Source organism: Amblyomma maculatum, chromosome 10, assembly GCF_055883805.1.
Source record: "Amblyomma maculatum isolate TAMU_Amacu chromosome 10, ASM5588380v1, whole genome shotgun sequence".
Lineage (NCBI taxonomy): Eukaryota > Metazoa > Arthropoda > Arachnida > Ixodida > Ixodidae > Amblyomma > Amblyomma maculatum.
The window spans coordinates 111,488,654-111,515,822 of record NC_139353.1 but is presented as its reverse complement, the minus strand read 5'-3'; the positions used below and the strand labels follow the sequence as shown (position 1 = coordinate 111,515,822).

The 27,169-nt window shown below is 43.4% G+C and overlaps 1 protein-coding gene across 1 annotated transcript; it reads right to left on the bottom strand.

Moving 5' to 3' along the window:
* Window positions 1-372: 372 nt before the first annotated feature.
* LOC146177245 (uncharacterized) lies at window positions 373-26,879 on the bottom strand. The gene is made up of 6 exons (XM_084580411.1): window positions 26,653-26,879; window positions 22,244-22,385; window positions 18,754-18,887; window positions 9,850-9,958; window positions 3,708-3,836; window positions 373-1,107 (listed from the first exon to the last, which is right to left on the bottom strand). The coding sequence occupies exons 1-6, from the start codon at window positions 26,747-26,749 to the stop codon at window positions 780-782; spliced, it is 939 nt and encodes a 312-aa protein (XP_084436537.1). The 5' UTR covers window positions 26,750-26,879; the 3' UTR covers window positions 373-779.
* Between the last annotated feature and the right edge of the window lie 290 nt (window positions 26,880-27,169).

Here is a 27,169-nt window from a genome sequence, read left to right as displayed (position 1 = left end):
TTATAATACGTCCGGTGCAGCCATATTGCCAAACAGTCTGGGTTTTTTTACACATTTAATTTTGGTATTTAAATATTTGACCTCTTTGTAAAAGTAGCATCCCTGCTTTAGAGCTCAAACCGCATGTCAAAAGTTGCCGCGATTGTACAATATCTTTTATTGCGTTAGTTGGTTATATTCCACGCTTGGTTTGATCCCATCAGGACTTCTTCCTGTCGCCCTTCTTGTTCTTGTGCTTCGTCGTTGTGTGCTGAGTCCAGCTAGCATGGGATTGTTAGCTACAGAAATATAACACGAATACTGCCGCTGCTGCTTACTCAGCTTACTCCATCAGGAGTCACACCGCAATTGTGCACGGAAAAAGCTAGTTGATATGGGGCAATTTATACTGCTAATTTTTATTTCATGTTCACGTGAAACGTGCGAACAACATACAGGATTGGAAATGTACGGTTATAACAAGTCGGCAAAATTAAAAATGGGCTGTGGAATAAATGTTGATCTAATGCCCATAACTCACCTCTCAAGAGCATGGCTTTACTACGCTTTAATCTCCTGCCTTGTTCGTTCCCTTACAACGCCGTTCAGGCGCCCACCCAGAAATGTGACAGGTACTGTGCCTTTTCTTCATGTGGTAGGCGTTGTTGCTGTGCGGTATATTTCTCAAGGTGAAGGTTCAGAATAACTCGATTTTGAAGAATACTTGCAGTATAGAGCTAGCACAGAAGTTACAGATGCCCGACCAGTGTGCATCTGCCAGTTATTTTTAGAATGACGTTTCAGAAAAGACCACGGCGGCTCCTCTCACTGGGAGTTTGCGATTCAGACAGCCGCCGCTGAGCGATGTCTCTCTGTAGCCCCTGCACAACTAATTCAAGAGCTTCGATTGACTTTGTCTGCTGATGGACGATCTTGGCGTTTTCTATGCGCTCTTTTTTGTCAGCCTCTTCCATCGCTTCGACCTTCTCGAGGAGTGAGTAGAGGGTCTGCAGTGCCTTCGCCTGGAGATTTCTTAACTCGGATATCTCAGCCGAACAGTTACCAGGCGCCTCAGGATCGCTTGCGGTGGTGTTGGTACTACGAGGCTTGGGTGCTCGTTGATACATTCTGGAAAAAGACGCATGGAAGTTAAAAACCCTCATTACAGTTATATGTTGCTCTTAAGTTTAGATACATTTCTATTTAAACATTGCATCCATTTGTAGAGGACAGGGAGGACGATGCGACTGGCAGTTTAGATAATCAGATAAATTCAGATATTAATTAGGCGCTTAAAAACGACTCTCCACTGCAACCTGTCAAGGGCTTGCATATTACGTCGAGGTACATGACAGCGGAAATATTTGCCGAAAGACGGTATCTTCATTTAGGTATTCCAAACCAGAACATGTTTTGAAGACACTTGATTTCTTAGAATTCTTATTCTTTTTTAAAACACCTAATTTCCAAGCAGGTTGCACACTCATTATAAACAGTATTTAAAATAGGTGAACAGATTACATTTAGACAAGATAATAATTTTTTGACGTCTCTTTATTAAGCTTAAATAATGGGTATTCCTTTTGCATGACGTAGACACAGTTTGACGTATTAACTCTCAGAAATGCCGATATTCTCCTGCCTGGACTGCTTGTGCAAGATTCACTATTCAGCCTCCATAAACACAAACATCTGCGCAAAAACAGGTAAAGTTCAGTATTAGTGCTAAAACGTACTTATGTTCTTGACCTTTTCTTTAATGCATGAACCTAAATGCAATAGGCAGAAGGTGATTACCAAACGACCACCCCCTTTTGTAAGCTTGTAGTCGAAATTCCATCCAAGCAAGCGTGCAACTTGCTGTTTTAAATGAGAACTATGAACATGAGTGACGATTTTCCTGATCATCCTGCAGTTTCTTTTATGCAGAACCGATAAATCGTCGATGTAGAGAATCTAAATTGTGCAGTAGTGTTGCTAAGAAGATCGGCACTTGCGCGAGAGAAGCCCTCATGCTAAACCAGCCATTAAAATCATCGTTCACCCTGTCGCCATATTGCGCCGTCTTCTTGCTTGTCCCCAGGTAACATTTTGGTTGGAGATGCGGCGTACGTCATACACATCTTTGTCTTGGATTATCGACACCACTCGTACGCCGGGATCATTTACCAAGATCCCTGGAATTTATTCACGCAGCTTCTCCCCAGCCCTTCCTGGCCATATCCGGCCAGCCGCGACTACCGCCGCCCCGCCTGTAGCCCGGATCTCAAGACAAGGAGCAGAGACGAAGCGACCAGATACGAGATCATAAAACGACCCCAAGGACACGAAGGAACCAAAAGACACGAACACGCAACCCCCGCCAGGCTTACCGTTCCAGAGAGTTGCACGCGAATGTTCTCTTGCCGTTAATCAATATAAAAAGTCTGCGGTGAGCAATACCCGTGAGTTAAACTGCGAAGTAGAGATCCAAATTCTTTCATATTTGTTTCTATGCCACGGGAAACCGGTTATTTTCCCCAACACGCTTCTCCCTGCTTAAAACTCGCGAGGAACTAAGAAATCAGCGCCAGCATCATGCAAAGAATATTCTGGATGGACCAGGAGAAGCCACGAACCCGGATATTGAATGCAACAATCATATGAACTGTCCGAAGGTTCGACGCTTTGATATACTTCTATGCGGTATCGTGTTGACATTGTATTGAAATCCGGTTGCGCTCTCTGGGCACTAAAATGCTGTATAAGAAAATTCGAGCACCCTTAAGCTTCGCTTTTAGGAGTTAAACGCAAAAGCGTTTAAACCCAAATGTTTGAAGAAGATGGACTGATTTATAACGCTTTCAATCGGATGGCGGCTCGCGGCATCTGTGGCAGCATTGTCGCATAATCGAAGGAACTTTGCAGTGTGCCGTACCGCAGGCGAGAAAACAGGTGAACAAAGCGGAATTGTTGTTTGCTACTCGCTTAACTATTATTTCCGTAATTATTTTCTTTTTTATGACGCACCTAAACATTAGCTTAAATTCATAAGGTAATGCAAAGATTGGGCCTACCTTTATTCGCAAAGAACCATTTCCGCACTGTGGCGGAGTGATTGCGTTCTCGCCTCGAACTGCGTAAAAACCGCTTTCGACTCTGCGGGTTCCCGAAACATATTGTTTATTGTTTCAATACATCTGATTTTCGCGTTCCAACCAAATGCCGAAACCTCGTTTTCTGCTACACGGAGCCGAAAAAGCTGTCGCGTTATAACATACGTTAGTGATGTAGGGTTTAAGAGCGGTCACATAAGACATCCTGATTACATTCGGTGCCGCAATTTTATATGACGCTTGGCAAAGAGTTCGAACTTCGCAGTCGGCCCCAGCGTGTGTTCGAGGTCGCCGAGTAATGCTCAAAACTAACAACCGTGCTTAAATCATATCAACCTCTTGGTTTCACTGCAACGCTGACTTTTCCTATAAGTTGCTTATTCTTTCCACGAAGCGAGTCTCGTAAAAAGTGGGCATCTAGCTCTCAGGGTCGTATAAAAATACAAGCTTAAGGAATACTTAATGCAGTGAACTACTTAAATCAGGCTGCTAGTATTTTGTTTCCTTTATAAAACAATCGACACTATAGGTAAAATATATCGCTAATATGTGCCGAAATATATATGCTAATCTTGCCCAGACGTAAAAAGATGGGCCCCTTCACTCCTCGATCAACCATGGGTAAGTGAGTACCTTTCGCAGTCGTGTATCAACTCTCCAGTGGTCATAATTCGGGTAACCGCTGTTCTTCTCGTCTCCAGAGGCAGTGTACAAGACGCATTCCATGCCCTGTCGTAGCAGGCCTTCTGCGTCGGACTGTACCTGAAAAGATACCAAGTATGATTATTTCACTTGAAGCTGCAAACAGAGCTCGTGATATGATAATCTCTAATATTCTTGCTAAATTGTCCTTGTGTTGAGTTGCCAATCTTACTAGCACATTTGATGCGCAGTGGCGAACTTTGCCTAATATTTGGCAAAGACCCATTCGAGGTGTGTACTCCTTAAACATGGCGAAAGGGTGGTAATATGCAAAATTTTGCGGAGCGTTTGTTACCAGAAAAGCAAGGAGCGCAGCATTCTAGCGCGTAAGACGAGCTCGTGCTAGTTTTTGCTCTTGCTTCTAGATAGATTAGGGTATGAAATTAAACAAAACGAAATGAACCGACAGTTAAACAGAGTGCTCGAAACGTTATAATTAAACAGCCTAAGCAAGCGCGTTTCCAAAAATGTTGCTATTGGCCAAAATTATCCACAAAATCATAATTTCTTGCACCTATTAAGACACAATGGACGGAAATATCACATATGAGTATGACAGACGCTAGCCTTGTCCAAAAAAGGTCATAAAGAAGTTCTGCCTTCTCTTACTCATTGTTTTTTTGTGTGAGGACGGCTTCCTTGGAAATTGCTATTTGGAGGAGGAAAGTACGGAAGTAACCCTTTATTTTCTTTACCCTTTACCTATGTTTATATGGTCAGTCGGGTCATAAGAGAACGACACTGCGCTGAAAATATTGTTACGAGCGAGGTTTTATGGTCCGAAAGAGAAGCGTCCGAAGCTTGAGACCGCTTCCTAGAGCCCCCAGCACGAGCCGACCGTTTGTCCTCTTCCTTTTTTCACAATCGTCCCTTTCTCGTCGTCGTCTTGACCTGGGCGTCACACTTCGCACTATGCAGCCGAAGCTCGCAGGGCGAGTCAAACGACGTCGCGTGATGAGAAAGGCTTCAGGCGAGCAACGTGTACGTCTTCGCTTTTCGCGGAACGACGGCCGCTGGTCGTGAGGCGTGCGATGCGGTAATTGAGCCCGCTGAGTTGGTCAAGGACGACAAAAGGTCCATCATAGTCGCACCGCAGCGTTTCGGACAAGCCCCGCTTCCTGACAGGCCACCACAGCAAGACCAACTCCCTAGGTTGGTGAAGGACGTGACGGTGGTGAGCCGTAGCATGCGTTTGAGCGATACTGAGATGCAAGAATACGAAGGCGAACAAGGCGGCGAGGTTCCTCGGCGAGGCAGAGTGTCTCCGCGATAGAGGAATCTTCATCAGGACCAGCAGGAAAAGGCAGGATGGAGTCCAGGGCGTATCGTGGGGAACGAGCGTAAAGCAAAAAGAATGGCCTGAAACCAGTAGTCTCATGGCGGGAGGTATTAAAAGCGCTAGAGATAAATGGTAGGACGCTGTCTAAGTTCTTGTGCGTGGAATCAATGTACATGGACAGCATGTTCATGATGGCAAGGTTCGTACGTTCAGTTAGGCATCGTCTGAGGATGGTAAGGCGATAAATGGCGAAAATGACAGGCGCACGAACGCAGCGACTGCTTTGCTCCACGACGTCGGCGTTGAACTAGCAACAATGGCCGCTAATAATTAACTCGCGGATGTACGTGTCGGCGGACTATTGCCATATCAGAAAACAGGGCACATTAGATGCGGGGGCCGGGGGTAGGGCTGCCGTCTCGCAATACCGAGTCAGGTAGACAACATAAACAATCCAATGACTTCCATTATCTGATAGCGGTAGGGGACCTCGGAGATCAACGCCCACTTGTTGAAATGGTACACGAGGTAGAGTCAAGGGGCGAAGGTGCCCAGCTGCATCGCTTGTTGGGCGTTTATATAGAGCGCTGACACTGAGTGCAGCTGGTGACGTACCTCTCATTCGTCGGTCGCATTTTCGGCCAATAGAACCGTTTCTAGGCCCGCAGTTTCAAGATGGATGGAGGTAGAATCATAGTGCATGGCCTGCAAAACAGAGGTGTACAGGCTCTTTGAAAGAGCTAAAAGGAAGAGGGGCCCCGTAGAAGAATAGTTTTTCTCCCATAGTAGGCCATCACGGACGCAAAAGTTGTGTCCATCTGATGGGTCTTGAGCTTTTGCAAAAGCAGACTGTAGGGCTAGATCTTTGCGCTGGTCTGTTTTTAAAGTCGTCCTGTTGAATATAGCTGGTCACACCGACGCGACGTAACTGTCGAAATTATCGGCAACAGGCTCCGTCCGTCGGGCAGGGCGTGAAAGACAATCTGCGTACGACCACTTTTGTACACGATTGTGAAATCATACTCTTGCAGCCGCAGGGCGCATCGCGCAATGCGGCTGCACGGGTCCCTGAGGGTAATTGACCAACAGAGCGCATGGTTGGCGGGGAAGACACTGAACCGGCGTCATTAAAGACAGCATTGAAAAGGCTGCGTAGCAAAACACAACGGCTAAGCATTCGTGCTCTGTGACGATGTAATTCCGTTCCGGCCTACTAAGTGATCGACTGGCGTAGGCAACAATGAGCTCCTTGCCTTCGCAAAGCTGCATAAGAGCTGCACCAATTCCAACACCACTCGTATCTGAACCTCGCTGATGAATCGAAGTGTCGGAGCACGGGAGGAGACGTGACAAGGAATTTTAGTTGGCGGAAGGCGGAGTCGCACTCAGATGTCCAGACGAAAGGCACATCTGTGTGAAGGAGGTTTGTCAGGGGGTGCGCGATGTCCGTAAAGCAATGAATAAAACGGTGAAAGTTTGAGCATAAGCCCAGGAAGCTACGCAGCTGATTGAGGGACTCGGGTGGCTATCAGGACGCGACCGCTTCAGTCTTGCCGGGATCAGGCCTTACATCATCTTTATCCACGAGGTGCCCGAAAATAAGCGCTTGGCGATCACCAAAGCAGCATTGCTTCGAGTTCATCACAAGGCCTGCTTTGCGCATAGTCTAGCACAAGATCTAATCGGCAGTTCTGTTCGCTGAACGTCTTCCAGAAAATTCCCACATCGTCTAGGTAGCACATGCAGACCTTCCATTTTAATCCGCGAAGTATAGAATTCACGAATCTCTCGAAGGTGGCTAGTGCATTACACTGGCCGAATGGCATCCCCTTAAATTCGTAAAGGCCATCGGGTATAATAACTGCAGTTTTCTCTATGACGGATGGATGCACTGGAACTTGCCAATAACCGAATCATATCTACGGAAGAAAAGTAGAACGCTGAAGAAAGGCAGTCGATGGCATCGTTTTACGAGGAAAAGGATATATGTCTTTCAGAGTGATTTCATTCAGACGATTATAATTAGCGCCAAATGCCGTGTGCCGTCCTTCTTCCGGACAGGAATCACTGGTGCAGGGATTCCATCAAGTTTCAAGCCTTTGGGCAGAACAACAGACTCGGTGGCGCAATTCACATTCCAGTGCGAAGTGCGACCTTTGTCACAGAGCCTGCAGAATCAATACATTTTTCTTTGGGCAAGTGTCGTGCATTGGGTTTACACTTGCATCGAACCTGTCGACGGTGGTGTCGCGGCAGGAAACCCGTACGCACGCAGCAGACGAAGGGGACACAATAATATCTTCGGAAACATAAAACACAGTGACACCACTACACTAGCCTTCCATAAGAACTGAGTTAGCACGTTGGTCGACGCTAATCACACCAGTATGACAGTCGACGTTGGCACCACACATCTTCAAAAAGGCGATCCCAAGGATAACGTATTGCGTTGATCGTGCAAGCACCGCCATTTCCGCACTGAACACTTCATGACCCAAAGAGACTTCAACGCGGCGCACTTCAATAGCAGGCAACGGCTCGCCACTAACGCCATAAAACTGCACACTTTTGTTCCATCACTGAGAAAACATTTTCAGTCCAAGGCGACACTTGAAAGCACCATTCGTAACAGATACGGTGGCTTCAGTATCAACCAAAGCCATAACTGGCGCACAATCAACTAGCACAAGAACTTTGGTCCGCCTTCGGGGTATCCGGGGAACGTGTACGCCGCATCTCTCACCAAAGTGTTACGAGCAAAAATTTATTGCCCGTATGAGAAGCGTCGGTAGCTTGAGTCCGCTTGCTAGACACCCCAGCACGACCCGACCATTCGTCCTCTTCCCTTTTTCCCCATGGTCCCTTTCTCGTCGTCATCTCAATCTGGGCGCCGCTCGTTAAATGTGAGGTTGGCGTGGTATGCAAGATCCCTCTCGCATGTGCCAAACGGTACATCGAACAGACGGGACGCTGAACGTTTGTCGAGCACCGCCGGTCGCTCATTCTTTAACTGGCAGTGGTCACCTATAGTCGACAAGATATGCCGTTGCTCGCACAAGCCAGCATGTACGGCGTTTTTGTAAATGCCACAGGTGCTATGCAAGTTAAAGAGTCAAAAGAAATTTCAGTACTTTTCATGAAACAGAGCTTTATCAGCGGCCCTTCTGTGGCGCTACTGAGGAAAGCAAAAAGCAATACAATAAGGGAAACGTGTTCGATCAGCCAGGTAGGAGATGAGAAGGTGCGTCGATGGGGTAAAAGGGTGTGATGTGGTACTCATGCCCACTATAAGGATTTGATGTTTGACATCGTGGAATATTTTTGTGCCCTTGCGTTTCCTTTGTACATACAGATTTTTTAAAATAAACCTCAACACAAATCCACGGTTCGTGGTCTCTTCTGTATCTTCGTCCCCGTGTGTTTTTGTGCGCTGGAATCAGTTTTCACAATTTTATTCGAAACTAACTAGCCCAGCGTTTTACGCTTAGTCTTTGCTCCAGTTTGCTTTGATTATGAGCTCTGCAGCGTTGCACTTAGTGCATAATGAGCTTTATTTAGAGCAGTGCGTTTCCCTAACAAGAGTGCAAGTTAATGTACCGCTCTTCCGCTCTTGATTTGTTTGACTCGCCGTTTTAGTCTAGCGTTGTTACGTGACTGTGGTCCATAGTAAAGGAGCGATTCAGGTCGATTTCGTGATAACGCGACTCTTGGGGCTCATGAACGGTTCGTAAACAAGCCCAGCGGAACATCTAAAGCAAATGCTCTCCTTATTTCGACCGAAACACTCACCCGCTGGTACTTTGCTGCAGCGACGATATGACTTTACTTTCCCTAATGTTTATATTACACTGCACGGAAACATAGAGCCCCACTGTGTTTGCATTTTGTTTAGTTGCTACAGTTTCCACATTGTTACGTATATTTAAGTCATTCCCCTCTCTAATGCTTCGGCGATTGAGGGTATGGAAAATTAATAAAATATTTAAAATCGATAAGTTGTTACAAAGGGCTACCATAATACCGTGCCAACTGTATCCTGCCGAATACTTCCACTATTCCACCACTTCTGGTGCGCCAAAAACATTAAAAAAAAACAATTTTGGGTCTCTCAATCTTGACCTAGATAGTACTGCCCGTGTTATTCCAACTTCTGATAAATTAAAACGTAATATGTGCAACCTTTATAACAGACACAATGGGAACCTGAGCTCCAAGCAGGTTGCAGAACAAAGAATACATTAACACAACAATAACACCAGCACCGCTACAAAACCTGATAAACTGAAACCATTAAAACCGTTATCATAGTCTGCGGGGTTTTCTGTTTGCCTTTCACTTTCAAACCCATCAATACCACTGCTTATCCGCACTCCTCTCTATGTCATTCACTGTATTATGAGGTTAAGATTATTAGGTTTATTAAATAAGCTTATGATAGCCTGCTTTTCAGCCAGCCCTCTGAACGCTTTATGCTCGCTTATGAGATGCATAGGCTCATGCAGCAAGCGCTAAAGTCGTCGCCTGTGTTAGAGTTCGTGAAACTTTGTGGACGATGATGCTACCAGTAGCTGAGTGCCGCCCACGTGACATCACAGACCTATCACAATTACCGCAGATATCTTCGTAAACAACCTGGGCTCGATTGTTTGCGGTTGGAGGCGTGCTTATTGTATCAGGGGCTTCCAGTTGCTCTTAAGACTAGTTCGCAAACTGCTAAGCTGGAAAAAAAAATAAAGGAAATGAGGAAACTGCATATTTGAAAACAGCATTTAAGAATACTAAAACGGTACTTACGCACAGAAAAATTTCTCGAAGTTTCTGTCAAACTCATATTCACCGTGTTCTTCCACTATGCATTCGCCCATTTTACGCGGGTCCACGCAATATCTCACTTTGAGCGCATCTGAAAACAAGAATGTAAAAGAACGCCATTCTTTTCTTATTTACGAAACGGGCACCATATATGAGCTCAAGGAGAGTACTGGATAAAGTTAAAGCGTCGTTTAAGAGTACTCTGCATCCGCTCACTGTACTAGACTTCGTTATCTGAGAGTAGCAGAGGAAAAAGCCCTATCATGACTCACGCTGACGCTTGCATTGTAACGATTCACTTTAAATTTTGCTGCGCATATTTGCATACAAGGTTTCGCTTTAAACTTTTTAAACAAGAGTCTGCTATGTAATGAGTATGTGCATGGTAGGCGTTTCTCATAAGATGTGGCGCCCTTTCCAGAGAGGAAAACATTTGCTACCCAGAGACCTGGGTGCAAAGAGATGCGCAAGAACGTTGAAGGCGTATTCACTAGAGCGAGGCTGCAAATGCAAGCTAACTGCGACAAGTTCCCGATCACAACTTATCCTTGTGCCTTTGTTTAAAACACACTGCGCATGCTTTGTACAAACAGGCGGATCCTTTTAATCAGGGCAACTCGAGAAGACTTGTTTAGAGGATGGATAGACCTTAAGAGTATCCCCTTTGAAAAGGGGGGGTGCAAGTGTCCACCACAGCCATCGATGGCAGCGCCGCTCATTGGCTGGTAATTTCCACGTCAAAAATGTGCTTTTTTAGGCTATTCTTGGCGCGTTTGAACCATCGGTTCCAATGCAATAGTGCATTAATGAGCGTTTTGTACGTGGTGCACTACAGTAGTAGTTCCGCAGTTTAGCATAAACGTTTTTTCCACCTAAAATCGTTTTCTGTGAGCCTTCAGCCTTTTACGTAACAGAGGCGCTTAAAGTTCATAATGTCATTCCGTAACTTCAACGCATTAACTATCATCATTGTTTACTTAAACCTAAAGGCGCGTACTTGTCATAACGTTAGGGTAGAAAGCTATAACAAGTAGGTGGCGGTTTACCTAACCTAAACAGGTATTTCATTTAATTTATTTTTCCCTTCAAAGCCCGGGAGCACTACATAAGGCGAGCAAACATAAGTGGGAAGCAATATATATCTATGCACAAGCGAAATATGATGCTTGTTTAGTAGCATTTACTTTTTTTACGCTTTGCTTTGGGATGTGTTGCCATGATTAGCCATGTATTTAAAGGGTAGTTTAGGTTTTTAATATATATGAAGGGTACCTAATTAAAAGGGCAATCTTTTTCAGCGTTTGTTTTCTGTCTTCAATCGAAAGCTCCATTGCCGAAATAAAGAATACACGGCTTTAGAGCTCAGAAGCACTGCAGAACCATTTCTACATAGCAGTCTCGGTTTCTCAGCTGTAGACAGCGTCTGCAAGCACTGACTTTGTGGAGACGACACCCAATTAGTGTAGTAACTCTATGCAGCTCTACACAACATTTCGTCGCGTGCAGAACGTGTCATTGACTAAAATGTAATTTTTTTTTAACTCTCACTAAGACTGCCAAAATAGATTGAAATATAATCATATGAATAAATAAACTTGCGGAGATCTACTGCAGATACCAAACACTGATTTTGCTTATACGAGCGCTGCTGATGGCAGCACCACTACAAGTATGGCGCGGTCCTGGGAGTCTTTGGTTGAGCAGTTATCATTCTGAATACATTTTAAGAGACAATCAAGGACGATTAAATGATAACAATAGCTCTAATTTATTGAAAGAATAAACATAAACTGCCTTATCGCGATATAAACTCAAATACTTGTCTCATGACGCAGCGCAAACAGATGACGTGTTAGTAGCAGCTGAAACGCTGACTATGGCGCTACGATCTGCTAAAACCTGGGTTTCCTGATAAATTTTAAATATAAATTACTGGTCAAAACTGCGAGTTCTTCCACCGATACTGGCAATGCGTGGACTGATTTACTAGAATATGCCAATATTTGTATACTCGGCTCCGGCAGTAAACTGTCTATTGAACGTTCTTAGTGCAACTCTGTCACTGGAAATGAAGAATATGAAGATTATGACACTCGAATCACAGCACGAAAAGCTTGCTGTTTAGTACGTAAAGGGGTCTGCTTCGAAATATCGCACGGTGGACCAACATTTCGAATCTGTTGATTTTTCAAAAGACCACCCTGTAGGGCGAATGCTCAATCTGCAACCGAAGCACACGTATTTGCTTTATTAAAAAATTTCGAAATAAATGTAAACTACAAGCACTTGAAAACAACTGGCCGTTAGCTCAAATTAAATACAAATGTCTATCTAATCTGAGCCCAAATGACGTCACAATATATTTCCTTACTACATAGCTACCTTGTGTTTGCATTTGTCAAATGTTAAAGCCCATATGAATTCGGATTCTTTGGGTTTTGTCTTTTGTCTCATTATTCTTGTGGTTAAATGTATCACCCTTGCTTTGGATTTGTAATTGTGATCCTGACGTTTGTTGATAACTTGTTTATAAAGATTGTTTGAGCTTCTCGTTTGAACTAGTTGATGTGCGCTGTTTCCACACACACAAATATATATATATATATATATATATATATATATATATATATATATATATATATATATATATATATATATATATATATATATATATATATATATCACGAGGTAAGCGCGCACGAGCGAAAACAATGTTTTATTTCGGACGGTCTGGCCAGGCCCCGGCCTTCTTCAATGAATGCGAAAGGCAGGCTATGCTTGCATACATACATGCGCTACCCACGGACGTGTGGGAAGTACGTTTCCTGTAATAATAATACAGCAAATTGCGCGTACAGGCAGAGATCATGCATTGTCGAAGAGGTTACACCGTTTCGCTATGGCGCGTGTGGCGCACATGCTGTGCATTTTCGGCACAATATGCAGATACGCACAAATTGCACACACAATGACCACGCACATGAGCAAAATGTAATTATTAGCACGCATTCCGTATATTAAGATATGACCCACAAACATGTCAAAAGTTATGTAGTCATCTACCACACTGAACAAATATGCAGAATGCACGTGCCGTAGTAGGTAGCACAACGCGCAGAAATAGACATTTTTTTTACAGTCTAACATGAAAGCTCAAGTCACGTATCCAAGGGCACTGTTTTGAATTAAATGTGAAAACATGTAATGACGTGAGCCTTCTTATGCATTTTGCTGGATCCTGGAAAACTTTATGAGATATATATATATATCAATTCCTTTCGAACAAACTTCGCTTTTATAAAACCGCACACATTGCTTCATTTTCATCGAGACACCCTCCACGTCAATTTCCTTTCGTTTGTGAATTCTTGCCAAGTGTATGGTTTAGTTACGTTGCAACTTCAAAGAAAATCTTTTTAAGCACGGGATTATGTTTTGCTGCGTAAGAAGAATTTATTTTGTTTCAGAAAAAAAGGAATACCACGCATATGGATCTCAGCATGCATTTTTGCCGCCGTAGTATATTACAGTTATAAACACCTCGGCTCATGTCGCAACGCTGTAAAACAAAAATTGTTAGCCTTTCTGAAAAAGTCATAAAGTTAGAAACCTACTTAACAGTACGAAATGCCCATCCTGAATTTGCGCATTTATTTTTATGCGATTTGTTGCTCGCGAAGCATGTCTGCTGGCTTTGTTGCGCAGGCAAATATGCTCGAAAAGTGAAGGCGAAGCAGTTATTTTTAAAGACGCTGTATTTGATACTTTGTGTGGTTTACCGTCGCATAGCGACTCAGGTTATGGAGTAGCCGTAGTGAAGGGATCCAAAAATTTCGCCCTCTTGCGGTCCTCTAACGTGCACTGACATCGCACAGCACACGGGCGTTTTTCTTTTCGCCCACCGCAGCAGGGATTTGATCCCGATCCATGGGCACAGAAGTCGGGCACCCAAACCACTGCACCACCGCGGCGAGGTTAAATGCGCAATATTATTTCATCATTCACTTGTACGATTTCTTCACGTGAAAATACACGCTGCTGCTGGTCGGTATATTTGTAGAAAGTCTGGTCTAGGAGCACATTGTACAATAGAGAGTGAAAATTTGTTGGCCGCACTAATATGCGCCGACGCGTCCGCCAGAGCTCTTCGAAAATGGCTTGGCGGGGATTACCACGTGGAAAGAGTTTTTATCTAAGTTTATCTTCAACTGCATTCACCCTAAAATAATGTCTCGAAATCATTCCTGTCAATAAAGCGGTAGTCATGTAGCTTTCGTTTGGGATCCCTCGCTTGGAATTAGTCCTGTATCTTTATCCCTTTGCGGTTGTTTAAGTCACTATGCACATTGAGGATCGTTTTCCACTTACGGCTTGACAGCATACAACGGCAACTTAGCCCGTAGTCGAGACATGCGGCTAGAGCCACCTTATGCCCACTTTCTAAAAGGTAATGTCCCTGCGTACCTATTTAGGGCACGCCGCATTGAGCCACTCGTGTAAGGTGCCATTGTCACCAGCCTTAATTAATCTCCGTACCGCGTAACATGTAGCAGATAATATTTGTACCTTGTGGCCTGCCAATAAATTCAGGCCCCAATTGACGCGAACCGTGAAGGCGTCGAGGGCAGAGCTACGGATAAGATGATAGCCCCTTAATGAGCGTGTGCATATAGATCACAATAAGGAGGATCAATGAAATCCGTTGCAAACTTCTGTGTAACTGGTTGAGATTGCTTCTCATTGCAAAATCAGAATTGCTCGCCAGTAACGGTTGGTAAGAAACGACCTCTCCCTGTAGCTCCAGCTTGACTGATTGCTGGGTGGACTAGCTAATTAATTTTTCTGTTGAAAAAAAGACGCGGACATCAGCGAATCAGCGCCAGTAAGATGCTTTTACAAGCGCTTGCTGAATTGCGCCTGTCAGTGATGTTTGGACTGCGAAGACCTTTGCAAACGCCACGTGAAGGTAAAATATATCGGGTAGAGTAAGCGTCTTGCTAGTAAAAGGTATAATATGGGACTTGCACATCAAAGTGGAAAAGTCAGAGTCACTGTATTTGTGTGTAAAAAATGCCATGCCCTTAACAGAACCATTTGCCCCAATTGTGAATGCTGTGCTTGCCCATGCCACCGATAGAGGTTGGACCAGTTTTGTCATGAAGCTAAAATGCTTAAGCAACAGGTTGTGCCACATTCAACATGAGTGCAGAAAATGTATCGCCGACATTAGTCATCTGCGAATGTGCTGGTGCGGGGGCTGCACCGCGATTCTAACCGTCGATGATCTCATTTGCTACTGAAAATGCCCGGCCACCGTGAAGAAGCACCCAAGTCTGGGCTGCGCAGCAGGATCTTCATAATATTTGTTTGGACTCGGGTACATTGTAGCGGGCGCACCTAAGCACCCTGCACTACCAGGAACCAGACACGATTAACTCCACAAAAGTTTATCTGCAACAGCAGCCTTCAACGATCGCGTGTCTTCATTCAAAATACAACGCCACCACTGCTAGCCTTCTCACTGAAGAAGGTTTTCCAGGATAGTTGGTTCATTTGGATTAGACGCATTACTGCACGAATGGACAAGAACCGGATATATGGATACGGGTGCAGTTTGTTTCTATGTAACCTTTCGTATTTCATTCCAATGCAAAACTTTTTTGTCAATGCGTTTACTGTACACAGTATGATGCAAAAGTGCATACGCATGCTGACTGCCGCAGTTAAATGAAGCAAAATGACTAACACTGGAGTTCAGGCAGCCGTGCCGAGGCCAGTCTGCGAAAGCTAAACAATTGGAGGGGTTCAACGTTGCTCAACCAAATGGAGAGCGAAAACTTTGCTTGCAAGTTACCGAGCTTTGCATCGAACACAACCAATCATCCGTCAATTCTAGCCCACTATACTTCCGTTGAACACATCAATCTTCGCCAGCGTTCCAGGCAGAATTCACTTTTATGCATGCAATACCGGCCGCTGGTTTCTTGCTCCACTTGCGGCGGCACTCGCATGCGCTGTGCGGGAAATACACATCTGTCCGCGCCGGCGCATCCATCTGCTGGGATGTCGCTACCCTCCTCCTTTTCTCAGAATAACAGCTTGAGGGGTGAGTTGGTGCTGCATAGTTATGCTTGGGCGATGTAATGTTGTACTGGGATGATTGTGCTGCTAACCTTTATTGTTGGCTAGACATTTGCTTTGCAAAGAAGAGGTGTGCGAAGGAGATGTACTTGGATGTAGAAGAGGAAGTTGTGGCTTAGTGTTGAAGAGGAAGTGTGTGTTCAGTTTACTATTACAGTTGGTAGTGTGCGCCTCTGTTGTGCTTTCTATTCACGTCATTTTGTTCGTTGCGCCGCATTTGCGGCTACTCCTCTTTCTCCTCTGTAACGAGCGTCGCTAGCGACAAGACATGCGGCGCACTTGTGACAAAAGCCGACATTGAGGTGCATGTTTATTTTATTAGAAGCATTGCATAACAGCTGCTGCGCTTTTAGATCTCGCTGGCTGCCGAATATAAAGTTCATGGGCTCGAGTTGTAGCCGAGGCGCCCGCAATTGCTGCCGGCTGCACCAAAACTGAGGGATAATAAAAAGGTACGCGCCTAGTTCCACATTAAAATAATAGAGACTAGGTACATATTTGATGAGAAGTCACAACGTCAACCTGCTTCTAGAATTGAAACATTTGCAAAGCAACTTTTGGCTATTTTATTTTTTGGGAGCTGCTTCGGAGTTTTAAGAATATTTCTTCCTCTTTACTACTGCTCATTTGCAGAGTACTGATCTGGGGCTGGGATATAAATGTTTGATGAGAAAACTGCACATCCATGCCCCCAGCCAAGCTCGCTCGTTGGCGCTCAATCTGAACGGCGCTAAGTCTGCGCAGCGGTCTCGTTCGCCGCAATTATTTCCCGTTGTACGCAGTTTTTATTCAGAAAGCTATAGCCACTAAATACAGGTTAGAATAGACTCGACCCACATGCTTTAATACTGCACTGCATTTTGTGTGCATCAGTCACATCTGAGAGCTTGTGTAGAAGCGTCCGTGTTAATACAATGTGTAAAACGGTCGCATGCCTGGTATATTCTTTTGCTGATCATAATTGATGGCAAGTGACGCTCTTCTACTGAGGGTTGCTGTCCAGTTTATTTGTAAACAAGTTTTATCGTTGAAAAAGGCAACTAATGAAGCGCGCCGAAAATTTCAGTCAAGAAGGGAAATTTGTTTAGTTATTTTGGGTCATCGTACTCTTTGCCTTCACTGTCTCATACAAGCCGTCAATTCGTCTTAACATGTGTATATAGCCTAGCGGTGCCGTTTGCCCGTCGTGCTAATTACTACGGGCGCGCTTTTATTCACGGAGCGTGTTAAATGCACACTACAATCATGACATTCAGACCGCTGTCAGAAGACGTTTGTCCCTGGTTATATATCACTTCCCCGAAAGACACATGTCGGCTTCTGCACGCCTGATTGCCAAGAGCGAGTACGGTTATTACTCGCGCTCCGTTTATGGAGGGGACGTACATACACTAGGGTAGCTACGCAGTTGCTTGATGCCTTCAACCCCCATAAAATGTCACTCTTAACCGTGTATTCCTGAATAAGTTCTGTTCTGCGGCCAATGCAATGAACAGAAATGCATCGTTGTACCTATGACGATTCCTACGATGAACGTCTTGGATACATCCGCCTACGAAAACAGGTTATAGTATCTGTCCGAAGCACGTACCCGGCAAGAAAAAAAGTAATTTGAATATTCCTGCAGAAGCATCAAAACACGGACAACTGATTCTGAACGAATCATAAATGTTAAGAGGCACATTTGTCTCGTGGTAAGTAAACAATGGCAATTGGGGCACCGCGGGCACAATAACTTCCGCCACGCCCAGGCCCAGCACTCTTCAGAGTGCTGTTCACATCGAGCACGCAGAAAACCGGGCTATATGAAGGGATGAAGTTGCGAACCCCGTAGAATTCCTGCATGAAGACCAGGCTGCCGGCAAAGTTGTTTACCGTAATGTATCGGCCGCATCATCTACTATGGTAGCAAGCGAGCATACTACTTAGTGCGCTTGCTTCTTGCTTCTTTTTACAGCGGTATATTCAATGAACCACATATATTTATCCTTCTATAATGTTCTTATTTACACCATGTCCACATACATTCACATATATTACTTTTGGTGTCTTAGCAGGTATTCGCAGAGTAAGCAAACAGCCCTTGTGTATTTTTCTCTCTGCGGGTGTAATTTGCTGCTATTATGTATAGGAATAAAGCATGTATTTTTTCAAGACAGCTCAAAAAATAAAAAAAAAGCAATAATGATGTTTTCAAAAGAGCATTTCTGTGCACCTTTGTGTGACATGATGTGTATTCCTGTTTGTTTCTGTTTATACAACGCACCTTGTCTCTAGTTATATTCACTGTCGAATCCCGGCCTCGGCGGCCGCTTTTCAGTGGAGGCGAAGTCAGTGCACAATAAAGAACCCCAAGTGGTCGAAATTTCCGGAGTCCTCCACTACGGCGTCTCTCATAGCCTGAGTCGCTTTTGGACGCTCAACTCCACAACCTAAACCAAACTATATTTACTGTGCTCAGCAGAACACGCCATGAAAAATGCTGAAATACACGAACATTTCTATCCAAGCGATAAGCAAAGTCACTGAATATGCCCGTTGTCCAATGAGCACACTGATGGTGCTTATACAATACGAGCTGAGAAATCTTTTGTGGCATACGGCGCAAAAATACAGGAAAAAATAAAGTTAAACGTTGTCAATTGTTCTGCCGATATTCGGTGTTGTTCCATCAGCAGTGAATAATAAGCGTTCCCGAACTTCTGCCTTGGTTAAAAAACTTTCCAAGTGCGTCTTAAGTCTTACCTTGGTATGCTTCTCTATCACAGGCCAAAGCGCGAAGTGCTCGGTAGCCCTCCTCTCTTCGAGTGAAGTTGGCTTTCATTGAGTCGGGACAGCGGTCGAATCCCGCGTAGCATGACGATGTCTCGTTAAAGCCTCTGTAAAAATACAAATCATTGCTTAACGTCCACGAGCTAATAGAGCACTTCGAAGTTACAAAAAATCACTGCTGCCACCCTCTATCTCATATCAGCGAAAGACAACGACCTTGTAGAGTTATCTCTGATCTGTTAATTCATATAGAAATAAGAATCCCTTGGAAACCTTCTTATAAATAAACGGGATTCCTGATGCCGAATGCTACATGAAGAGTGCATACAACTCCGCTCCAATTTCTCTGGAATTTCTTTCTAAACCTCGTGTCGCCTCTGGATGCTCACATTATCCGACAGTCATGACACTTTTTTTATTGTCTTTAAGTGTAAACTTCCTGAACTCTGAACAAACTATTCTTCACCTATGTCAAAAGCGCTGACACGTTATTGTGTTTAAGTGTAAAATTCCTGAACTCTGAACAAACTATTCATCACCTATGTCAAAAGTGCTGACAAGTTCATTGATTTATTTAAGCTATTTCTTCACGGACGTAGCACGCTGCTTCTGGGTGATAGCACGAGCCGGGCTTCTGCACATCGCACTTTAGGGATGCCACATTATTGAACACGTGACACCTAAGCGTCTCCATCCATGCTCTCACAGGTTCAGGAATTGCGCAGCCGGTGTTCGCCATTGCTTCCAAGAAGCCGACGGGCGTAGAACGACACAAGCAATATGGCTGAATATTTAGATTTGCGAAACCAATGCTTAAGGGAAGGAGTGGGGAAGGGAGAATACGAACAATCATCCTGACAAGGTGGTGGAAAGCGGCAACCCACGAAGGCCTACACCGTCGTGCCTACAACATGTAGCACTGGAGGCGAATCATTCTTGTATTTTTTTACCTAGTCTATATTTGATCCTCGATGTGGTACCATTGCAATCATGTATCCTCTTTGTAGAGACGAAATGCTCGTGGTGTTATAATAAAGGGCCCATAAACAGCTATTTACTGAAAATGTAAAATAGGCACAAGCAATAGGGAGCCCATCGAGCGTCACCGCAACGCAACAAGTTTTAAGCTAGCTTTATCAGCACCGAAGATATGGGCGATCGTCCCGCTCGCGTAACTTAGGGAAGTCCAATGAGCGGGCGCGTCCAGTAAGCCCGATAGACGTCACATGGGAGGTTCGCGTGAGCTGCTCGCAGGGTTGTGTCACCCCAATCGCTCGCGAACAGTCGCCAGGAACACTTTTTAAAAATTATTTGTTAATTATGTGCTCCTCTCAAAGCTTTCAAATTTGACCAGAATGCTCATAATGATCCCCTGTATGGATTTCTTGCATTGTACTATTGCCGAAAGTGGCATCTCAGGAGCCCCTTTAAGTCCTCCTTGGTGCACATGTCGCACAGAAGTGTGGTTTCCGCTCTCAGCTGGAGTCATCAGATTGGTGAAAACATCGGAACTGTTAGTGGCGGTAGCCAAGTAACATCCGCTTTCGCTGTGTATACCAATCGGGTGATTCAATTGATGGTGAAGACAACACGGCTGAAAATGACGCAAACTAACAATGCGGGCCTTGATACCTAGTACAGTTGTGGTCACAATTTCGAAGGCATCATGGTGTGCTTTTTCGGTGTTTTAGCGAACAAGTCGCAGCCCCTCTCCCACCGCAGCTGAAATTTGTTGGAAGGTGAGAAGTGTTCCCACCAGTTAATGTAACAACCATCGTCTCATAGCGGACGCAAGTGGTAGATCTGGTGATCTGAAGATGTTTTTCCAACCCATGAAATACCTTATGTGAAGTCAAAAGAAATATGACAGCGATCCATCTAAGCACAAAATTCAAATTCTCATTTCTATGAGAAATGTGAAAACAACATTATAATAGTACACGCGATACGGAAAAGTGTGATTTTGGTGCTATCAAGAAATACTTGCGATGACTTTGTTCCTTCTCATAATGCTCATGTTAGCACATAGCGAACTAAATATTTACGCATAATGTACTACAATTAGCTAAGACGTTTTTACAAGCAATTTAGAATCCTTTATGTCGCACAGTAGGGTGGACGTTCTCTGCACCAAGAGCGAGCTCGCTATTTATGCAACGGCACAGATGGCATCTAAAGAGTTCTTTTCACGTTGAAGGTAATATGTCACCATCAACCAAAACACGAGTAATTATTTATTTTATATATTTCAAATACTGTCAACCCCGAAGGGGTTATTACAGGAGTGTTTCACAAGTGAAAACAACAGGATAAAAAATATCCACGCAAAAAGAAAATAGTCAACAATGTACATAAGAACGAACTGCCTTTTCAGCGAGCACAATAAATGTTTCAAACGCAAACTGAGCGGTAATTCGCAGTAGCAAAATCTTCCATTCGCGTGCTGACTGCGCAAGATAATACCAGAACGAGCAATGATTGCAAGAATGCTAATATAAAATACTTGGTTGAATCTGTTTTGTTTAATCATTATGAGAAAAGTTCGGGTGTTAATGTTAGGAACGTAAAATATTAGTAACTGGTACTGCCATACTTTGCATATACATATAACAGGTGCGGAATAACAATAATATTGGGCATAATAGCAGTGTGTAATAACTGCAAGAACAATGAACGTTTTGGTAAGTTCTCCATCCTTTTACGTAGGAAGGTTCATTTTCCCTTTCCTAATGACATGTTTTACGAACGTTTTGAAAAAGGCATGTCTTCACAAGAATTCGCTTCCCTGTTGCCTATGTCTAGATAAAATATACCGTTCGTGTTTAGGGCTGGAAACGTAAGTGGCTTTTTTGAGGTTGGTATATAATAATAACTTCAGTTAATCTTTGCTTTACTTAAAAATATTCGGTGGTATCAAGGCCAAGGGTTGATACAATAGCTGATGGTAAAGAGTGAAGAAATGAAAGCTGGCTTTGATTCGTAGAGAGCAGCCATCTTTCCTCGGTGGCGAAACGCACAAAATAATGCATCGTTGCTGATGAGAACTTTAGGCACATATTTCACTTCGTAGAAAAATCACTCATATGCTCTTTCACTTTGCTGAATGATTTAACAGTTGCAAAGTTTGCAGATGTTAAAATTGAGGGGGAGTGGGGGGAGTTATTAATGGCCTTCGAAGCACAAAATCCTCGCCTGCTTTCTCATGTCTGCTACTGGTAACGTCAAAAAATAAACAAAAACATTGGTTTGCGTTAAACATACTTTTTCACTTTACATTTTGCTGACTATAGAACCTTCGCTGAGACGTCTACCAGATTATATGAAATTCCCCACACTTAGTTTTGTGTACATGTTTTGATTACTTCATTAGCCCATTGTTACGAAACACTGACGACAAAGTTTCTTTGTAAAAGAGTTTTTGCTACAAGTCAGCGCTGGAGGCCAAAAAGAAGAGAAATCTCACCTGCAGATCTGGTTGTAGGTGTCCTCGCTAAGTGTGGTATCGCTGCCGTAAGGGGGCGAGTAGCTGTAGAAATTGCGGACGTACTGTGTGTAGCAGCGGGAAATTTCTTGTTGCGTGCATTCGGTCAGCTCCGTAGTGCCGCCTGGGGAAATTGAAAAAACAAAAACAGTCCTTATTGATCTACGCATCAGTTAGACACGAATGTTTGCCCACGCCCAACGTATGCGGCATTCACCTATGCTCTTTGAAATTTACCACTGGTAAAAACTACCAGCCGAAATTGTTTGTGAAAAAAATTACGAAGCATTTCTTGCTAAACTGAAGCGCTTACTTCATGCGCATTTATTTAATTATTTCTTTATTTACTTATTTATTTCAAATGCCCTAATGGCCCTGCGGGCATTAAATATGGAAGGATTCATCAAATAAGCACAAATTATTTACAATACAATCAATAAAGCTATACATTGATACATGCAACAGAAGCAGGTTTTTGGAGATTAAGAAAAATGCACATCTAACAAAACTGGGAAATACAGTACTTCAAGAAAGATGAATATTCTACAGTCGAACATTATTGAGCATGGTACAGGACAACGTTTCAGAGCACGTAATGGTGAGCACAAGCACACAGACAATAAAATGAAAAGCTCTAAAAAAGATAAATTGCGCATCAGATTAGGTTCGTGAATTCAAGTGTGATAAAAGAGCTGCTTGAGAAGATGATGCTTCAGGAATAACGGTGATACTAGAAAGGAGTTCCACTCATTAATAGACGGGACCAATGGCGAGTACTTGAATCTTTCTGTTCGTGCTGAAATAGGTTTAATTTTGTTGTTACGATCTACATGAGCCGAGATGTGTGGCACCGACAAGATGTATTGGCCCGCAAATGGGTTGCCGCAGTTTTACACGGCATGAAAAAGAGGTAAGCGATATAATTTTCATAGCATGACTAGGGCCGGGAGTTTTTGAGGGACATTTTCTTCGCTGTAACGCTTTGATGCCGAGAGTACTGTAAAAGAATGAATCGCGCTTCTTTGTTTGGACTTATTCTAGCATGTTAATTAGATGGGATTGGCAAGGATTCCAAATGATTGACGCATATTCTAATATCGTTCCGACCAGCGAGTTGAAGGCCTTAGTCGTGTGTTCTTGTCGGCAAGATACAGTCGGTGCTTAAGAAGACGTAAGTTTTTCAAAGCATTTGAAAGTGATGAAATTTATGTGTGTGCCAGCATAAATTCGTTTTAAAGTGCAAGCCGAGGTATTTCACCGATGCCGCAGTTTCATTGAGGGGGTTGTTAATTGTCTAAGCATTGGAGCAAGCAGCAGAAGTAAAATTAAGATATTTCATTTTATTGGTGTTAATTGCCATTTGTCACCTGCCGCACCAACGTCTCAGCTCATCAAGGTCAATCTGTAGAGCAATGGTGTCAGCAGCGTTATATATTTCTCTGTATATTACACAGTGATCTGCAAATAATCGTATTGTAGATTTATAGTCAGACATAATGCCATTAATATTATAAAAAAACAGCAGAGGGCCCAGCACCAAACCCTAAGGGACACAGGAAGCAACTCTTGAGCGATTTGAAAAGCAATTTTGTAGTTTCACTGGTTGAAACCGGTTAGTTAAAAACGCGTCACTTCACTGTGTAGCATTTTGGTCAAGTTGCAGTTTACGTATTTTTATCATTAATTGATTATGGGGGACGCGATCAAAACCTTTCGCGAAATCAATAAATATGAAGTCAATATACAGGGACGAATCGAATGTCTGATGAAAGTCTGTTACCAACCCAAATGACTGTTTCTGACACAATAATTGTTTCCGAAAACCATGCTTGTTGATATGAAGCAAGTTGTTTTGGTAAAGATGAACCATATTGTGAGTGTAGATTATGTTTCAGAATTTTGTAACACGTCGAAGTCAGTAAAATAGGCCTGTAGTTATTTGGAACGGATCGGTCTCCAGATTAAAAAAAAAAAAAAAACTGGATTACGTAGGCAGATCGCCGATCTTCCGGCACACATGTCGTAACGAGGGATTGCTGTAAAATGAGAGACGTAAAGCCGAGTGGTGGCAGGTTATTTTTAAAAGTTTCGCGTTGATTCAATCGGGTCCTGCGGTGGTGCTGACTGGTTAGATTTCAATTGCGCGAAGCACGCCTTATGCTGTTGCGAGAATTGGTGAAAATGGGAACCAGCTCGGCTTCGGGAAGCAGCAAGGGACTATAAAGTGGCAATTCTTCCGCCAAAGATTTTGTGAAGTTTGTGACCCCTATGTATTGCCCGTAAATGGACATTAGTGTGTGTGAATAGAAAGAAAAGATATATGTTTGGTGCTTTCAGGAGTGGGCTCATCTTAATGATGCGCAACGAGAGGTAACTGCTCACCCGACTGAAAATATCTAACAGAGTCTTACGAAGAAACTTTTTCTATTATAAAGCAGAGCAAGTAATGCCGTGGCGACCTAGATTTTTCGCCACGTAAAACAGATTCGCAATCTTTCATAACACAGACAGTGTGCGGCTTATTTATTAACTTTGAATTTTTCATCCAATACGCAGTACCTAAGAAATAATGCACTTCAATACCTAACACCGTTTTGAGAGAAAAGACAAAGTTGTCTTTTAGAGCGCGCTTTCTCATCCATCCAGCGCCATTCAAGAGCAAAATCAGCTGTCAATTTATATTTTTCAACACTTTGTATAGGAAAAATCGTCAACGTTCCTTGTGTTTCCTCATTCGCCAAGTCGAAAAATACCTAGCCTAGGTCATACAAGCTTAAACCCGAAGCTTACATACTAAAGCACGATAGCGTAGGCACTGTTGCGATGGCAATATGGTATCACCACTGCTGCCACGGCATCGCTGAGCATAATCACGCATTCTTCACGCTAATTTGCGACACAAGTTCCTATTTTACTGCTCGGCTGACACCACCGTATAGTAGCTTCGCAGTAACATTCGAAATGATAGTTCTGATTTAAGCGGCCATTATTGTGCGGCTGCCTTTCGCATTCAATAAACGAACCAAATTTAACCATCCTATCTGCAATAATAAAATATGCATTCATTACTTTTTAAAAGGTATTGCAATGCTTGAAAAGTTTCAATGCAATTTAAACAAGCTTATTGTAAGAGTTTCAGAATATTTACTAGATTTCTTTCCCAGCAGCAATTTAGTTGTAGTGCGAAGTCACGTGGAGAAACCATGTATACTTTATCAGCCGATCAGGCCTAATTATTTAATCATTGGCCAATAAATATTGTGAGCAACAGCGGCACATTGACACTGTTAAAGTCTACTTCAGAGATTACATTTGTTGAGATTCGCGATGTGTTCTCAAGGTTGAAAAAGATTTGCTTTATAGAAGAGCTTCTGCAGCCACTGATGTAATTTTTTAATTATACAGAATGCTATGCAATACGAAGTGAGAAAAACGGTGCGGGGTTTTCAAACTTGGACACCGTTCGTATCCCCGCTTTCTTAGACTGCCTGAAGGATAATCGTCTGGACGCTCACCAGCTCTTTTTTGCAGTAACGCATACACGGGTCAGTTGATATATCATAAAACATAAACGTTACACACATATTAGCACACTTATTCTACCTTCTTATTTGCAGTAAAGAGCTGCTAAACTCACTGTTGTTTTTGCCAGGGCTCGAGATTAGTTCGCGAACTTTATCGTACTGAAATAGTGGTTTAGAAAATTAAATAAAAAGTCAGCATATAGGGCAGGCCCACTTTGGTGGATTCTGTTCTTACTTTTCTTCACATTTTACAAGTCTCCAATTTCTCTGTGGAGTTCCCCAGGGCTAAAATGGGAAGTGCTTCTCAGGCAGGGTTGACAAATTTCTTTTCCCGTTAGGCTGAATGGCGTAAAAGACATCAAGTCATCATTGCCGTCAGTGTACTCGTGGGCTAGATTCTATTAATGACTGCTTGCTCAACACAAAACGTGTTACGCGTCCGTTTTGGGAATCACCATCCTTATATTGTCCAACATAATACGGCAACTATAAATATTCAAGCAAATTTTGTTTCGGAGATCAGCGGAACATCAACTTTTATCTTTTGGACAATGCTTCTAAGCTAAATAGCTTCGTGATGTAACTAGATATGAGCGCGTTTAAGGCGTGTTTGTTCATTTGCCTGTCTTTGCGTGTATATAGGCAGTTTGTAGCACGTGAATAACATAATAAATTGCAGAATTTGTTTTGATGTTCTACTGTCCTTTTCAAAGTTTGTGTTGCCATCGTTAGAATTTTTTGTCTATTCTTGATGACGCAAGTCTCCTGGTCCCATCAGTGTTTTATGTCGTTGCATTGCTACATTTTGTCATGAATATAAGTGCAGTGCGTAGCTCTCTCATACCCCGGTTCCTTGAAAGTACTTACCTTCTTCTTCTTGAAAAGCGCTGACGGCACAGAAGCTCAGCATCACTGCAGCGGTGAACGCGGCCATCCTGAAGCCGATGGACCCCTTGATGGACATATTGCTTTGCTCAGCGAGACGCGTGCACAGTGGTCCAGCTGCAGCAGAGACTATGAAGCGAGTGTTGAGATCGTCACAACGTGTACCCGAAGTCCTCGAGTTGTACGTGCGCCTTGAAGGTCACCCACGCTATCTGCGCTTGAGGCTGGTTTCGGGTGACGCCCTCATCCGCCGAAACCAACGTATAATTGCGTGAGAGCGCACGCGAGCTTTTATGAAGTACAAAACAAAAAGACACCTACCGGAAAACTAAAATGAAAGACACGAAATCCATAGCGCTGTGGCCTAGCGATAAGTGTACGAAAAATATTTTTCCGAGAAGACATTGAAACAAATAGACGTTCTTGATATCTTTCTTTTTATTTCAAGGACCTAGGGTCATTCGAGGCTATATGCCGGTAACGGGCGATGTGACTGCGA

Excerpts from the sequence above, each read along its gene's own strand:
- LOC146177245 (XM_084580411.1), bottom strand. The coding sequence starts at position 26,749 with ATGTCCATCAAGGGGTCCATCGGCTTCAGGATGGCCGCGTTCACCGCT. Across the intron at positions 9,959-18,753 it reads TGATAGAGAAGCATACCAAG|ATGCGCTCAAAGTGAGATAT; the intron begins GTAAGACTTAAG and ends TCTTGTTTTCAG. Across the intron at positions 3,837-9,849 it reads TTCGAGAAATTTTTCTGTGC|GTACAGTCCGACGCAGAAGG; the intron begins GTAAGTACCGTT and ends GTATCTTTTCAG.